Consider the following 18214-nt stretch of genomic DNA (forward strand, 5'->3'; position numbering starts at 1 on the left):
AAAATTGCTACATACCAGCTGATACAATGCTCCTAACTTGTAGTTTTTAAATCCATCTGTAAAACGCTTTAGGTTTCTTCCGCATGTGAGGAACTGTTATTACTGTTATTATTGTATTCATTTCTGAAACGCTCCAATCTTTGCCTGGCTGAACATTATACGAATTAGTGGTGGATAAAAATCCCGAATTGTTATATAGTTCCATAAATAAGTGAAAATTAAAGCTTTTAAACCGCTTTTAAATATACAGAGATATTTTCCCACCACCCATTGTTTTCTACCCAGCGTAGAAATGCAATTACAAGAAATTTCATGGCAACACCTATTAATATACCATTTTAGTCTCACTTCAGAGAGCAGCAAAACTTCAGGAAATATTTAATACTTTACAAAAGTGATGCAAAGTGCTTTTGGAATACGGATGTCAAATCCGGAGTACAGAAAAGCAGCTCCGTCCGTGTAAAGGAGCTTGCAGTCGGACGTCCCAGAGGGAAGTTCCGTTTCTCACCCAGCTGCTCCTCCCAGCAGAAGGATTGCACGCGGTGCAACGCAAAGCTGCTGCCTGCTTTGCAGGAGAGCACGCAGGAGTTTGCACAGCTGAGGAATTAGTGCAGGGACCAGCACCATCTCCTGCGGCGCTGGACACGGGCTGACACGTCAGGGCACACGCAGCCGTGCCGGAGGACAGACCCACGGTCTTTCCTTTCCATGCACAACTCGTCCCCGGCAAGCGGGAAGATACATTTACCGCTCGAGACGAGGCAATGAAATTATAAACCTGTCTTTTTTAGAGATGCTGCCTCAGGCACATCCTGCATAGCCATGAAGTAAAACAGCTTCGAGTTTTCTGAAAAATACAACCCCCACCCAGAAGTAAACCCATCTCCCATCACGCATCTCCTCACGAATCTCGGAGCCGAACAGCTTTCCCCGACCCGTCTCCTGCTACCGAGAGCCAGCTCGTCCTCCACGGGAGCAGGTACAACGGCACGGCACGGCAGCCCGAGCCGCGAACGCTCAGTCATCCCCCAGCCTCGACCGCAGAGGGGGAGCAGGGCACCGGCAGGATCCATCCCCCATCCTTTTGGCATCAACCAGTCCAACGACTTTTCCTGTCTAAGCTTTAACGTGGCTTTCTCTTGGTGAGCCCCAAGGCATCTCCCGTCAGGTCAAACAGAAGTGACAAATGCCCACACTTCTCCCCGCTGTACCGAAGTGGCAGGGTACGGGATATCCAGAAATCCCAGGGACCCGAGTTTAGGCCACTATCATTTTGCTTCACTTTTGTATTTTTTTTCTTTTTTTTTCCTTTTTAATTTTTTTTTTTTTTTTTTTTTTTACAGCAGCCTACTAAGCAGAGGGAGATGGGGCAGGGATTCCTGATGTGGCTGTCTGCCCCCTGAAGCGATCGGTGAACGCCGTGAAGCAATCCGGTCAGTAACGTTAGATTTCTCCCGAGCTGGGCTCTCCCGCAGGGGCTCTCGAAAGCAGCTCTACGGCCCAGACGCCAGCTCCGTTCAGTAAGCGGAGGGTCTGTGCGTGTCTGTCTGTGCAGGGAGGAAACCTCCCACCAAAGCTCCGGTGAGAGAAACAAGCGTGTGGCAAAAGATCGAGCACTCCCGAACTCAAAATGCCTGCAGCACTTACTGCTTCAACGACACCTATGTAAATACTGATTTTTAATTTCTCCTAGGGTTGTGTCATTAGTAGCGGTGACATGCTACAAGCCTTTTGTGCTATTTTTTGACTAGTAACAGCATCCCTTTCCACTTGGAAGACAAAATGAATGCAGAAGGTAATAAAATAAATCTTATTGAGAACTTTACTGAGAATTTATATGTTTAAGATTTTTGATTAGTTCTACAGAAATTAACTTAAAGGTACTAATAAGGTTTTTAATATACTTTTGCAGTAGTGCTCTTATATGTCCTGATAAAAATACAGGCCACCAGGATCATTTTTGTAATAAAGATTATCACAACAACAACAAAAATTCCACGGATTATTGAATTTCTAGATTTCAAAGAACATTTAACTTTCTCTCAATTAAAACGAAACACTATGCGCTCACTGTCACTCGCCCAGCACTCCACAACAGTGGACCTTCCTTTGTAGTCCTTCCTTGCAGGATCTCCAGACCTTACAGCTCCAGCCTGGAGGGCGTTAACTGAAATTAAGTGAAGCTGCTTTTCAGTTCAGGCTTGTCTCCGGAGAACTCTAACGTCAGACCGTTATATCCCATGGTCTTCGCTGAGACACAAATGTGAGGCTGCATAAAATTAAGAACCTCAGCATCTGAACATGCAGATCCCTGAGATAACGAAGCAACGGGTGAACTGAAAGCATACCAGTGAGAGAAATTAATATTTGTGGTTAATGAGTTTTACGTGGGTGCTGTTACCAGAATGCTTCTTTAAACAAAAGCTGCAATTCACGACCGTCCTTGTATGAGCCTCAAATTATGGTAGACTCAAAGTCACATTCCCTGTGAGCCTCAAAGCCTGATTTTCTCAACCATCCAAGAGCATAAAACTCCAACAAATGTTGCATTAAAATCCTCATAACTCCAAAATCCACATATGTACAGTTGCTATAGCAACTGTCATCTCAAGCCTTCCCAGGGGAGAAAATAAATGTGTGTCCTACCTGGTTAATCAGTATTTGTGTTACAGAGAATTGAAGGGTAACTCAGTTTCACCAAAAAATAGAACATATACTGAAGTGCCACCATGTTAATGTGACATTATTTAATCTGAATAAGAATGCAATTTACATGTGCCTTCAAATTATAGTATTTATGCAATATTCAACACAATAAGTAAAAATATTGCTGCCAAATATACCTGACTCGCTCTGCTTATTGATTTGAATAAAATGTGCATTAAAAAAATAATAGAGAAACAGGACGGAAGGTGGCAGAGTAGACGGGATTAAGGACTTCAGATTTCATAGTGGTTGTACTGCCGTTAAGAAAACCCACAACCAAAGGTTCGTGCAACCTGGATGCAGAAAGAAGCTGATGGAAAGCAATGACTGCACGGGCAACTCTTCCCCACTTCTCCTCACGCCAGGATGAATAAAGCTCCCAAGCAGGAAGACCACACTGGCTGAGAAACCATCGTCACTCATTCAGAGTCTGGATTATAACTTTTTTAACTTGAAAAGAGTCCTGAAAATACTTCAAGAAAAAAAATCCCATTTGGAAAATATATTCAGGAGCGTGTTGACAGTTATTACTAGCTTGTAGACATATCCAGAAATGTATTATTTTAATCTTAGCAATTACTAAATAAAAATAATCACAGCTACAAGGCAATAAAATCTTTGTGAAACGTAAAAATATAATGATAACATATCCCTCTATATTAGTTCAATGACACAATTTGAGAAAATAAGATCTTAGGGAAATATTCAACATACACTACTACATCTGTACGTAGTTAAAGAGTACAGATACGGACTTCAAACCTGCGGAGACAATGATTTCTTTTAATCTAATGGTTATAGCTCTGGCAAGTTTCCAAATTGCATTCCTCCTTCAAAATCTGAGGAGCACGCTTGCAGGAAGCTGTACATCTGTACACACTAATAAGGGCTGCCCTCAGTCTGCAAAACGCCAACCGCGCTTGTACAGCAATGCGAAGCAGCGTTTGGTTTCTGGGCAAGCCAAGTGCCCGAGTGGATGCTGGCATGCCTGCTGCATAAAGCAGATTGATGTTCAGGTTTGCCGTTAAAGGGATCTAATTTTTCAGTATTACATTCTAGGGATTCAGGAAATTTAATTTAAGCAACAGTATATAAATATATATGGCAATGCTAAATAACTGTAGGAGAAGAAAATAGCTTGTGATCTCATAGTGCTTCATAATTAGAGCTAAACATTGTTAGAAGAAAGGAAGAACATGGTGGCAAGAAAAAACCCCACCCGAACCAAGGCTGTTTAACACAAACCCACAGGCAATCCTCCTGCCCTATTAATCTCCATGCACCACCACCGATACACCCGAATTCAACATTTCCGTCGTCTCCTATCGCATCCTTCCTGTGCAATTTTTTTAAAAGAAGAGATTATTTCCAAAAGCTTACTGTAAATTTGGGATGTGCTTTTTATCTCAGCTACCTTCTTAGGAGATTCTCCCGCAGACAAGGAGAAGGAGGGGGATGAAGCACCTCTGGGAAGGCTGCTGCTTCTTTAGGCTTTGCCGACGGACTGCAAAGAGGCTCCGCTGCCTGGCTCTGCCACTTGCCACCAGCGCTGGTGGCCAGGGACCCCAGGGTCAGGGACCGACAGCCTTACGGACCGGCAGCCTTACGGACCGACGACAGCCTTACGGACCGACAGCCTTACGGACCGACAGCCTTACAGACAGACAGCCTTACAGACCGACAGCCTTACAGACCGACAGCCTTACGGACCGACAGCCTTACGGACCGACAGCCTTACAGACAGACAGCCTTACAGACAGACGACAGCCTTACGGACCGACAGCCTTACAGACCGACAGCCTTACAGACAGACAGCCTTACAGACAGACGACAGCCTTACGGACCGACAGCCTTACGGACCGACAGCCATACAGACCGACAGCCTTACGGACAGACGACAGCCTTACGGACAGACGACAGCCTTACGGACAGACGACAGCCTTACGGACAGAGCCGCTTCACCTCGGCTCCGTCGGAGGATGGTGGAGGCGAGTTTCTGTCCGCGTTGCTGCTGAAGGACCTGGCTGAGGATGGCACGAGCAGGTCTGGGAGGTGTACTTCTACCCGCCTGTCTCAGCCATCTTTTAATAGTCACTTCATCATAAATACAACTATGTTACACTAAAAAGCTTAAAAAGGTGGTAATAAGAAGTGTTGAAAAGTATTGTTTTTCCTAACAATAAATTGACTTTTATATACAGAAAAAGAAAACCAATATTTTCAGAACTCTACATATCACATTGATCTAACTACAGATGCTTTTCCCCTTCACTTTGCTTTTACCATGAAAGTATTGCCTCCAGAAATCCACAACGGTCTAAGTTTTGAAAATATTTACATTACGAGAGAGACTAATAATAAAACCCCCACCTATTACTGCCACCTATGAACTGATGTTTCCAAGATGAGTTAGAGCGTATCACATGCTCTGCCACGCTGCTTACGACAATATCCATAAAAAGACAAAAAAAAGTGACTTTGTGTAACCAGGTATCTCCTGAAACCTGGCTCCGGCAGGAAGGTGCTGCCAGGGACCAGCCTTCCCGTGGAAGGAATCACCTCGGCATCCCCGAGCAGCGACCTGCAGCATCCCCCGGCAGCGGCCAAGCCCGCGGTCCCGAGGCTCCATGCGAGGAGGAGCACAGCCGGGACGGGGCAGGGGGACACGGCCCTGGTCAGCCCGGCAATCCCCTGCTGCAGGGCCCTGCCTCTGGAAAATCTGCAAGAGATAAGTAAAAAGTGATTAATAACTAACCAAGAGGCTGCGGGGACTAATGAGTCTCCGGTGCAGGGCTGTGCGGGGCAGGGCGCGAGGCGCAGCTTCCTGCAGGATGCGTTCCCACATCACCTGCATCCCTCCACATCCTTTCACTTTTGTACTCTAAAATTTTGACTCAATTTGGCTTATTGATTCAGCCGTGCTTCGCCTGACCTTACAGAGCAATCAGTGCTCTTTTCAAGTGCCACTTTGTATTGACTCTGCCGTGGAGCTATGACTCCTATAATTGGTTTAACAGCTCTTTGAGGCCACTTTGTTTCTGATAAGATACCCACACATCCGTGGAGAATATAAAATAGTTTTGTTGTCAAAAACAATTACACCAGGAGCGTAAAAGCAGCGTTTCGTCCCTACAGTCCGTCTCCAAGCGGGTGGGTTAAGCTGAGCAACACTAAGGCAGGAGCAGGGCAGGAGATGGGGATGGACACTGTCCCCTGTCCTCAGCCCCAAACCCACCGACCCTTCAGCTGATGATGGTTTTGATCATTAGGAGCTGCTCAGAGTTGAACGGCAAGTGACCCCCTCTTCTCTGTAGGGACCCCTCTCTGTATTTAGTGGCTTTCTAGGGTCTTTCTGAGCAAAGACGTGGCACAATTCCAGTCCCCAGTACTGTGTGCTGCTCCTCAAGCAAAGGTTACATCAGCATTTTAGAATATATACTGATAGTTATAGGAAAACTCAAAAACCCCACCCCAAACCACAAGCCACAAGCCCTAGACACCAGCAGCAAGTCGCAGGCACGGAGCAACGGCTACGTGACCATTGAGTCAAAGCCGAAGCAGCTCAAAGAATGGTGAAACACGGTAAGGACAACCATGTTCCATCCCACTGCGAAACCACACGCTTCGTTACCAAACTAAGCCTATAAATTATAACTGACCATGTGTTTTCTGAATTTTTAGATAGCGGACAGAGAAACTGGCTGAGTCAATGCAAGCTGTAGACAGGTCAGGAATTTGCCTTCTCCACGTGGCACCTCCCATACACTGAATGTTTTCTCTCCGTCCTGTAGCACAAACTCCAATATCCAGCCTTCCTCAAACCACACCACCTCCCTCCAGTCTGATGCAAATGCTACTGCTTGAATTTTTTACCTTTTATGAATTACTTGCAGCATACTTCTAGTTCTTTTGTTGTTATTTTCTACACTGAACAAGGTAGGTATTTTCAGTATGCTCTCTACCAAACAACACTATGCTTGTATTTATCGATAAAATAAAATAAATCCATGCAGTGAAAATCAGAACATTATATATAACACCATCTCTCAGTTTAAAAGATTGTGTTGCATGAGATTTTCAGCAGGTGCAATTTCCATTTCAGCAAAGAACTGTGTGGCTAAGCTTAAACACAATATTTTCCAGAGAAAATATCTGACAGGAAATCACTAGCAATCACTAAAAGGTACAACCCCTGCACCCCCACTCAAAAAAAAGAGAGATAGAAAAGAAAGCAAAGCAGCACAGCTCCTGCGGCTCGATCTCTGCGTAGAGCAGAAGCGGGGGAAAGCCCCAAGAGCAAAGCCGTAGGGATCGCACTCACATTTGGCACAGCGTCCCGGTCGAACGCGCTCCAGCCGATGTCTGCCAGCGCCGAGGGGTTGGGGGGCCGGACGGGCCATCTATAGGGACTGTACGTCGGTGCACTCAGGCACGTTGCGCGCGTGCCCATTGCACGGGTACGATCACACCGGGCGGCGTGTCGGACAGAACGCAGCAGCTTTCAGGCCAAGGAATTGCAGCAAGGCCCAGCAGCACGTGCGGGGTTTGGGCTGCGGCAGCGGGCAGATGCTGACGTGCCCCGTCCCGGCGGCCCCCCCGGGGGCTGCAGCCAGCAGAAGGGGCCGGTGCCACCGGCTCTGTGCAGCGGCGTGGGGCGTTCCCCTCGGCTGGAGCGCAGCAAAGCGAAGGGCTGCGTGCTTTGCCCAGTACCCTCTCCTGTGCGCTGTGTGAAATCGAGTTCGTCAGCATCTCTTTCGCTGTCCTACGTGCATTTGTCCAAGCATCTTACGCCTTCAAACAAGTCCAGGGTAATTCAGCTCTGTGACTACGTGGAAACCTAAAGCTTTTGCTGCTAAATGATTTTCAGTGCTGGCAGCAGCCTTTGAAACTCTTTGGGTCTTTCTATCATCTGGTTAAATCTTTGCAGACGACAATTTAAAGCATTTCGTCTTGGTCACCTGCAGGCCTGAAGCGGTGCCAGGCAGGAGCACAAAAGCTGCACTGTACTCCCTGCATCAGACCAAAGTCACAAACGGGCCCAACTGTGTTTAAAGCCGCTTATGCTGTTTCTTATCTCTCCCTCGACAGGGAGAGCAGAGGTGTTTGAAGCGTTTGTAAGACTTGGCAGACCTCCTTTCCAGTTGAAATTAATTCCCTTCAGAGATGCAATGTCTGCCCGTAAAGCCCATTGCATAGGTGGGGCGATACGTGAAAACCTCCACACCCTCGGCTTCCTCCTGGGCGATCCCCTCTTCCGCCGGCCAGTTGAGGCCAAAACAATTGCAAATCTCTGCACAACCATCCTCTTGAATTGCAAAGAACAAAGCTCTGGTGCAGGCAACTTCCTATGGAAGAGACTCACAGCCAAAGCATGGACCTGCCCGAACGACTCCGCTGTCTTCCTGCAAATTTACTTTAATAACTCACAAGTTTAACAACTGCAAATTTGAAAATTATATCCCTGGCACAAAATGAGATGTGTTAGCTGGGATCTGAAATTTGCTCACTCGTTTAAAAGACGCAATGATTTTATCCACAGCAGTGAGCTCACCCGAGTCTCGTGTTAAAGAACCAACATTAAATGAAGATCGAGGGGGGGAAAAAGCAGCAAGAAGCCAAAGCTCTTTCCTGCACGAGGCAGTTTGGGTTCAGTAAGTGGGGATCACTGACAGTAGGCTACTAAATCCACACAAGATCTGTGGGAGAACCTTTGAAGTGAGGTCAGCGATGCCCAGATTCAGCTGGAGCACGCCGCAGGTAAGGGAACGCGGCAGTGGTTTCCTCGGGGCTGGGGAAGTAGATGGGGTCAGGGCTGGGGAGGGTAAAACAGTCTGACCACGGCTCAGGACAGGCTCAGAGTTTCATTTCTCCCTGAAGACTAGAGCAGCAGGTATTTGCCGAACCACTCTGAAACGACAGCTGCCTCCAAACACGGTTCAGAGAGAAGTAAACTCAGATCTCGACTGTAATAGTAGATGGATTTTTCACCTTTTGAATGCTGTTTACTCAGAATGCAAGAACAACTGAGATTCTCCCTTTTTAAATACCTTAAGTGCAAATCTGAAAAGGCTTTTTCTTGCCCAGAGACCTTCTGACAGTGTTTTGGAAAGCAAATCACGCTGTCCTCTGGCTGTTGGTTATAGCCTGCTTTCTCCAAGGCCACCATCCCCACCAATAAATATAATGGGAAGAAGAGAGCGACTTTCTCCTTGTTCCTTCGTGTGAGACGAAAGAAAGGCTGTTAACGTTTGTACCCAAACCATCACAGCGTCAGCTGCAACCCGCTGGGTTGGGATCCCAGCTAGCTGCTGGTCCCAGCAGAGCTGATTCGCTGTATTTATAAAGAGCACTTTACACCTGATGTCCGTGGGCAGCAAAGCCCAAAGCTGACCGAGTTTTGCATCTCTTCGCGTGCACGTCTGCTCTGATTGCCAGGGCGTATTTCCCCAGCTCCCTTCCTCAGCTGCCCATGCCTGCGCAGCTGAGAGCAGGGGTTGGAGGTGACGTGCACACGAGCTCTGTGATGGGCATGCCGCAGACTCCTCTGCAACACCTGAAGCCTCTCAAAGCCAACGGGAATCTTTGAATTGAGTCTGACAGCAGTTTGCAATAATTCATTTTCATAACAGTCCAACTAGCGGGTTAGATCCTAACGTCTGGATGCTTTTTCTTAAGTCGCATAAGTGTAACAATTGGACTGGCTTTTGGCGAACGAACTCCATGGGCTTAAGTGGACCCCACTTATGAGGAGAAGCAACCTGACATTGCCTCCAGGACTCTGGCTATCACCTTGCCATGAGCTATGGGGTAGGTCTACCTGGGCTAGTTTAAAAATAACCCGTGCAGATAGCAGCATCAGACTAGTCTCAGCAGCCGGCACTCAGGACAGACTATTTACTCTGCGGTGTAAATGTGCCCTGAGGCTGCTGTTTGTGAAGCACAGCATTCATCAGGCTACACACTGCCCTCAATGCTGAAATCCAGAAAAGCAGGAGTCTACTTGACTATTTTTTGACAGGTTTTTTTGCTTACATCTTCTGTTCAAAATGATTTAGTTAAGAGATGCCTCTCTCTGGACAATGAGACAGCTAATTCCCACTTATCCTACTGAAAAGATACAACTGAAATGGATGCAACAATAAAACTAATGGCTAATATGATTGCTATTGATCATTTGCCAGTTTATCAAATGAATAGCCCACCAGCTAAATGGAGAAGGAAAATAGCACTATATATTGCGCATGTCTCAGTAACGAGCTAACTGGATAGCTCATTTTAAAATCTATGTAAAGCTGAACATCAGCACGTAGCTTATAACCGAAATGAATCCTGACATATCAGATGCACGTTTGTTCATTTTCACCTACCTTTTCGGCTGACTGAGCAGTGCCAAAAAATATTGGAATGAAGGCAAGCCATACTATACAGGTAGTGTACATAGTGAATCCAATGGGTTTAGCTTCATTAAAATTCTCTGGGACACCCCGAGTCTTGATGGCATACACAGTACACGTAACCATTAGAAGAATGCTATAACCCAAGGAACAAATGATTTGTAGATCCGTAATGTCACATTTGAGAACTCCTCTGGCTTGATCAGGGTTCATAGTTTTCTGCTCATCATAATCTATGATGATGTTGGGTGGGTCAACTGCAAACCAAATAAAGACACCTAGAAGCTGAACAGATATCAAACTCGACGTGATCGCCAGTTGTGATGTGGGGCTTATAAGCCTAGGTGCTGTCACTGACTTTTTGCCCTGTTCAAATATGCGGTAGATGCGGTTTGTTTTAGTTAACAGGGCTGCATAGCTGATGCACATCCCCAAGCCCAGGAAGATACGCCGGAAGGAGCACACTGCAACGTTTGGTTTGGCGATCATCAGAAACGTGATTATGTAGCACAGAAATATCCCTGTTAACAGGACGTAGCTGAGTTCCCTCCCAGAAGCCCGGACAATGGGAGTGTCGTTATATCTGATGAATGTTGCCATGACAAAAATGGTGGCAATAATTCCCAGCATAGCCAAGAAGACGGGTATCACAGCCCAGGGCGAGTGCCACTCCAGCTTGACGATGGGTATGGAACGGCATCCCGTTCGGTTCTCGTTGGGCCGCTCGTTGTACGAGCAGAGCAGACAAGTCACCTCGTCCGCCTGGTACTGGTAGCCATCGCAGAGCTCGCAGTGCCAGCAGCACGGCATCCCCTTCACCATCTTCTTCCTCTCTCCCGGCTTGCAAGGCAGGCTGCAGACCGAGGACGGGACTTCACGCACTCCTTTGCCCCACTGCATTTCATCGATCTACAAGACATGTGAAATAGGAAGAGGCTGGTTATTTAGACAGTACTGTCAGACAGCGGGGGACACGCACACGGAAGGAGGGGGGACCAAGGAGGAACCTACAACAGAAAAAACCAAATGGATAAACTTTACATATGGCAGACACTTTTTCTAGGAATCGCGCGCGCTGGTGTCTCTGCACGGGACTCTAATGCACGACTGTATTTACTGCCTTCATTTTTCATTTTTGTTAGTAGTAAATTCTGGTAGAATGACACACGACATCAGATAAGACCGTAGAGTGTAAACCTCTTCCTTGTTCCATGAAAATTAGTAAGAACACTGCGAAGGCTTGAGGGAAGGAAGCAGTTACATTCACAAAACTGCTTTCCATGCATCTAGAGCCTGGGGCTTCCTACCGACACCAGAACAAGAGATCTGCCTGCTTGGAACTACAGCTGACCAGGTTTATATTCTAAATGAGGTGGAAATGCATCTTATATAGGACATGGAATCAGTGAAAACGTGGCAAGATCTGCAATATGAGCCATGTGAGAAATATGAAGGACAAAGAAAATAGTCATGAATGAAAAATGCAATAATTAGATAATATTTCATTTCAAAGCTACATTCTGCTTTTGAAATACCACACGTGCTTCTAGGAATGCAAATTATAAATGATTATATTAAATAAATGAAGTCTCACTTGTTCTGCAGTCTTAAGAAACCTAAACTTCAAAGTAGGTGCACAAAGGCTCCCAAGTACTGCAGAACATTAGATTCACAAATCCTTTCAAAATATTCCAGACTAAAGCCCCTAACCAAGAACGTGGGAGGCTTAGCATTGCAGCCCCCCCAAGCAGTCCAGACTGGAACCACTGGGAAGGTCCTGACATTCCCAGCACCGATTCATTGCACCAATCTCCAACTCAGCTGCCCAGCAAAATTCCAGTGGCCCCAATAGCTACTCTGTGTGCGTGTCTGTATGGCTTTTCCAGATATAAACCCTCCTGATCTCTGGGATAGATGTGAGTGTTATTAAAAACAAAATTTCAGCTGGCTTTTTTTTTTTTTTAGGTTACTTAAATACTTACAGGCTCCACTATTTTCCCTACAAGTAAAAAATTCTAAGATGAGTTTCTTGAATCAGCTGCCTTGATTATTAATATATACAGGAAGACTGGGGTTTGCAAGTTTTAAATTGAAGGATTAAGTTGCACTTTCCTAATTTAATTCAAAATAGATCCTGTATCATCTTCATTTCACATATTTGAAAAAAACCCCTAAAGTCACACACTGCTCAAATACTATACCACCTAGAGTCTCTGTCGTGAATGTTATAAAAATAATCCCTCAATAACAGATATTCCAGAGGTCTGCCACTGCTTGAGAAACTTCATTAACCTTCAATATTCACAATTTACTCTGGGGGGAAAAAAAAAAAAAAAAAAAGACCCATGAACTCTTCTTTCATACTGCGCTGAGCTGAAGGTACGTGGCTGACAGAAGCCGAAGGAATACCGGTGATGAAGGCGAACGCAAAGACTCGTTTAATTGCACTGGTAAATGGTAGTTCAGTCTTACTGGGAGCTCTTAACAAGGAGCCAGGAAATCCATTTCTATGCCCGACTCTGTCACTGCTCCAACTAGTAAAGGCTAGCAAGCCCTTTACAAACCTGGAGCTGAATTCCTGGGTTGTGCATATGCGTTGCAAGAGACCTGGAGTAAGGTGGCACGTGTCCGAGTAACTTACTCGTTAGCAGGAAAGGGAACCAAAGCGATGGTGAGTAAAGTGAAACAGGACCAAGATTTCTGACCTGTAAAGCAGGTGTGAAAATTTCATCACAATTCCTTAAGAAACCGACTGACTAACGGTTTGCATCTGCTTTTACTCTTCTGAATCGCTGATTTCTCTCTCGCCCTTTTAAAAAGTAGCCTGAGACAGAGTAACCATAATTACCTGCGTTTGTACAGCTGGAAAGTCAGACACATCGATCCATCGTGGAGCCTCCATTTTCTATCATAACTATTAAACCCAGAAGTTACTTGACGCCCTTTTTACAGCGTGCATCGATACGAAATGAGAAAGGCATCCTAACTGCATGGATTTTGCAAAACTTACTACATGGATTTTGACCCAGTCTGCAGTAATGAAAGGATTCTCACCAATTTTCTGCCTGCTAATATCTCACAGAACCATTGAATTATTAATGTGTTACCATATCCCCACACCCCCCTTATGACCATGAAAGGTGAATTTCCATATTCTCAAACGTATCCCACGGCATTGCTGGATAGTTGGGACAGCCTAAAGATACTTTATTCTGTGCGGATACTGTGTGTAAAGGCATAAACAGATCAGGCAAAATTATGGAAAGTCCTTTTTCTGGTCTCCTGGGACAACACCGTGATAACTCTGTGTCACTGGCCTCAGAAAATTTGCAGCGTTGTGCTGTTTCTGGGGAGGGAGTTAATGATGAAAACCGCCTGTCAGATAAACCACCCGGCAGCAGAGCCTGGCGCTGGGGGATGAGCATCCGACTCAAACTGCAGACACTTTCCCCAGTCAGAAAAGAATATTTTGGAAACATTTTTTTCTTTGAAGTAAATTATTGTTTCGTAACTCCTTTCAGAAATGCAAACAAAAGCAATAAAATGCTCATCTGCGTATTTGGCTGCTTTAGGATCGAATAATTGTGCCTGCTGTACTTTTGTTCTGTCCCCCCTTTTCCCCTCCCTCCTTTTTCCATCTTTTACTGCAGTTTCCTTGAAATAACTTAGCTTTTGAAAACCTGGATCTGAAAAAGACTTCTATTGTGGCAAGTAATTGTTATATCCAGCCATCTCTTGCATTTACTTAAAGCTAAACCTGCTTATATTCAATAACTTTTTCCCAGTAATTTTAGTCACTATGAACTGGAAACTGCTTACTTAAAGATTTTGCTGAGTTCAGGGTTTCAGGATCAGGATGATAAAATCCTGATAAAACAGCAAGGATAACTTTTGCCCACCACTACTGCAAGAGGAGCTTCAACAGAAACAAACCAGCAGAGCGTTTAATTCAGCACAGCACAGAAATCTTGGAGATCCATGGAGGAAGAGTGCTATATACTTACAAGTCCTATGTTTCTATAAGCAAATATAATAAACTCTTATCCCATAATCAAAAAGTGATTATCCGAAAATGCTAATCATAATCAAGAAAGCAGTAAGTAAACAATTTCATAAATGATAAGAAAGTACTCTTGCAATTAACACAAATGTTGCTTTTTTTAATGTAGAACGTTCCATTTAAGTCATATATAGAAATAGCACACAGAGAATTAGGGAATTTATTTTCCCAAACCAACACCACTTACAGGTGCAGCCAGACACGCTGCACTCACAGCTATCCAACAGTTTTGCATCTCGAACTTAGCACTTGACCAAGTGAGTACCGAGAGACACAATAAACCCCTCCATTACAATTCTGCAGATTTTGGAAGGATGCAAAGCCGAGACTGCACTAGATGCTGTAGACACGTCTAACGTCTTGGAAAATCACACATGTACCCATCATCCACTTATCATCATTTTAAGTGGCACATCTTCAACAGTACAACGTGCAGACTGATGCTATTATAGTTCATCCACTGATGAATTGATCTGATAAATGGGAAAAAACCCCACAACGGTTCATCGTAGGACATTCAAAACAACTGATGAGAAAAGAACTTCAAAGTTGGCCCCGCTCCGTGGTGCTTGATCCAGTAAAGCCACTACGTTACAGTGGGACACTCTGTTTTGCCCTACCACCACCGCACAGGGGAAAAACCCCAACCCAGGGCAATGCAGCGTCCCCCGGCGAGAGCTGAGCTCTGACTCTTTATCCCCAAGCTCTCCCAGCTCCCGCAGTTCCTACGTGCCTCGAGCTAGAGGGATGGGCTCCATTTCCAACATAAAATCTCATTATGTTCACTACAGAACAAACATTAACAAGAAATGCTTAGTCTGTCTCACAAGGCCTAACATAATTGTTCATTTTAATGAATAAAGTAACTCGATATACGTGTATAATTTAAACATCGCTGCTTTTTTTCTCACCACCACAAACATTTCTGTAATAAGCTATCTGTTCTGAACTAAATTGTTTCATGCAATGTTTGATTAAAATAAAAATCAGTACAAAAATAATTACATTAGTGATAATTAACCTACTCGGGGAAAAAAATAGCCACGTTCCCTGATACGACTTTCATAACAACTGTGCCATTAATTTCACGGACACATTAGAAAACAATTGCGGAGGATTGTGCTCAGATTTATTGCCACCTCGCAGATTGCTTTTAGGCTCCAGTTACTAAGTCAGCAGTTCAGACAGTTTTTGTATATTCAACTTTACAGATAGCAATATTTGCATGACTTAGCTCTCAGGGCTTAGCTATTAATGTCTTGTAATTAGTTTCTAAATCCAGGGCTTTAACATGATAACGGTTTTAAGCTAAGAATATGTCAATAACACATAGTCAACAGAGCCTGCTGCAAAATATCAACTAAAATCCCTTAAGTAGATCACAGCAATGATAAGCCAAACTAGCAGAGAAGGATGCGAAGCTACTCCAGTGACTTGCCCGGACACTGCCAATAAGGGGTTTCACCTCATACTGTAACATTTTAATTTCGCTGCCTGCAGGGGATTGATAGAAAAGCCTTAAAATGAGCACAGAGCCTGCGAGGTGATGGAGGCTAAAAATCCCGATGGTTTTTGCTTGTGACGAACAAATCACTTCATTCTGAGCAGTGCAGGCTTAACACATTTTCAGGGCAGCACAGAAGATCGCCAGAAACTCAATCCCCCTCTATTTAAACAGAATGATTGGTTTTCTGAGCAGCAGCATACCAGCTCCGGGAAGCGGCCGGTCCCCTCCCCATGGGACGGAAGCATCAGTCCCACCCCAGCCCCTCCGCGGGACCCTGGCAGCCCTCAGCTTGGCTTGGAGCCCACTCACACCCCGGCACCCCGAAACGAGGTAAAGACTGAGCTCACTCCTTCCTCTTCATTTTCTTTCCGTTTTCTTGTTTTAAATCAAAGTCAAAATCCAGCTACTTCAAAGCGCCTTTTAAAATCTGTGCAGGGCAGAAGTAGGACAGGTTTAACCAGCAGCCCCGAACCCAAACGGTGCCTGAACCTGATCCCCAGCTGCTGTAAGAGCAGCTCTGCTGGGACAGGGGTGCTGCGGCCCCGGCAGAGCTCGGGCACCCCTGCTCCCCACAGAGCACCCGAAAGCTGGTCCTGAGCTCTGCAGCTCACCCCTGCCTCGTAACAGCCATTTCCCCGCTACGTTGAGTGCAGTTCCACAGTATGCTTTATCAGACGGAGCGTCAGCCCGGTGCTGCCTCCGTCCCGACACCAGAGACGATGCGGCTGGTGCTAGGAGTGGTTCAGGTGACTTGGGATGCTTTAAGAGAAAGCTACTTTAGAGGAAAAGCAAAATCCTCTAAGCTTTCCTGTTCTGCTGTATTAATTATTTTAAATGCCTCCAGTCTATCTTTTTTATAAACAGAAGTTAAACATCCTCTTATATTTTTATGTTCTGGTTTCTCCTGCTGCTGCCCCCCTAACACGGGCATCTCCATAAACAAACAGAGGACAAGCGAATCACAACTTCCTAGTGAAGGTGATGGAAACTCGTCACTTCCCAAAGCCTTACAGCCAAAAACCTTGCAATTCTTCATTGTCAGCACAAACCAGAGACGTCAAGAAATCGTGACAATGTTCCTGTAATGTCAGACCCTCATCTTGATAGGACGAGAGGAAACGGCCTCAAGTTGCACCAGGGGACGTTCAGGTTGGATGTTAGGAACAATTTCTTCCCCCAAAGGGCTGTCAGTCCCTGGAAGAGGCTGCCCAGGGCAGTGGTGCAGTCCCCATCCCTGGAGGGATTTCAAAGCCGTGGAGATGTGGTGCTTGGGGACATGGGTTAGTGGTGGGCTGGGCAGTGCTGGGGCAACGGTTGGACTTGGGGATCTTAAAGGTCTTTTCCAACCAGAAGGATTCTGTGATTCTGTGATTCACACCTGCTGATTCAGATACCTATTAATGAGCAAAATGCCCCCAGGATCAGTCTCACGCAGGAACTGCACAGCTCCTTCCTCTCATTAACGTTGTGACAGCTCCCGGGAAACCCCAGCGTGGGCAGGGATCCCACAGTGCCAACTGCTGCATGAACACGTGCGGAAAATAGCTTTCCTGCAAGCTTTTGGGAAAAGTGGGACTGGCTCGCTCGGTTTCTCCCGTGGGAAGAGGACGGGGCTGCTCGGCCCGGCACCCTGCGTGGGGCTGCGGGACGTGGGGACGCTGCGGGACGCGGGGACGCTGTGGGACGCGCGGATGCTGCGGGACGCGGGGACGCTGCGGGACGCGGGGATGCCACAGGACCCGCCCCGGGGCTCTGCCTGCATTTGCATCCCTCCTGCCTTCTGGGCTGGTGTTTCACTGGGGAACTGGTGGAGGCTTAAACTGAAATCCTGGAGGTCAGTCTATCTGTACGTTTCTCTAGTAAGAAAACTCTAGTTTCATTTTAACACCTTTAATACCTGTAGGTGCATCCGGGAGAGGCTCGCTCCCGCTCCGCTCTCCTCGCACTGAATGTTCAGCTGTGTATTACCTGTCATGGGTAAAAATTCCCCTGGCACTGGTTCTTGCCACCTAGAGTAAAGGACAATGGGTATTTGGGTACAGGTATAAAATCGGCTTAGCATCTGCATCACATTTTATTTAACACATTAAATTAATTATGATCGAAACTTCAATTAAAACCATCACTTTTGTTCCTGCTCTGTAACTCGTTTTTGGTGATCTCATAATAAGCAGTTCTTAACCTACATATCAGCATAATTTATTTTTCCTCTCTCCTCTCCTGATCTTACTTTTTCTTTCATTTAATATTTGTCATCATTTTCTACCAACCTTACCTGCTTTAAGGACACCAGAAGCAAGTTACTGAGCACTCGTAATAACATCTTTAATGAGATCCAAAGGCTATTTGTTCTACATTAAAGCAAGGACATTTTTAGCACAACACCGACGTAGGGAAAAATGCTTGATCTACAATTTTTGCAAAAAAATGCTTATTATCATACATTTCTGTTGACACACAATAAAACTGAAAATTAATTATTTTAATGCTTTTATATTTGGCTACAGCTTTGTGTTGTCTTCTCACTAATGGAAGGGGATGGACTAC

At 45.5% G+C, this 18214-nt stretch overlaps 1 protein-coding gene across 5 annotated transcripts in view; it reads right to left on the bottom strand.

The window, feature by feature from the left end:
* Window positions 1-18214, bottom strand: part of GRM7 (glutamate metabotropic receptor 7) — a 306193-nt gene that overhangs the window by 59309 nt on the left and 228670 nt on the right. For 4 of the 5 annotated variants that reach the window (XM_054838818.1, XM_054838817.1, XM_054838819.1 and 1 more), the window contains one exon: window positions 10074-11009. In XM_054838818.1, coding sequence (XP_054694793.1) covers window positions 10074-11009 — 936 coding nt within the window. Of the gene's footprint in view, window positions 1-10073; window positions 11010-18214 lie in introns of those variants that run through there. The other variant, XR_008578861.1, reaches the window with a different exon arrangement.

The sequence above is a fragment of the Grus americana genome, chromosome 11 (genome assembly GCF_028858705.1).
Source record: "Grus americana isolate bGruAme1 chromosome 11, bGruAme1.mat, whole genome shotgun sequence".
NCBI lineage: Eukaryota > Metazoa > Chordata > Aves > Gruiformes > Gruidae > Grus > Grus americana.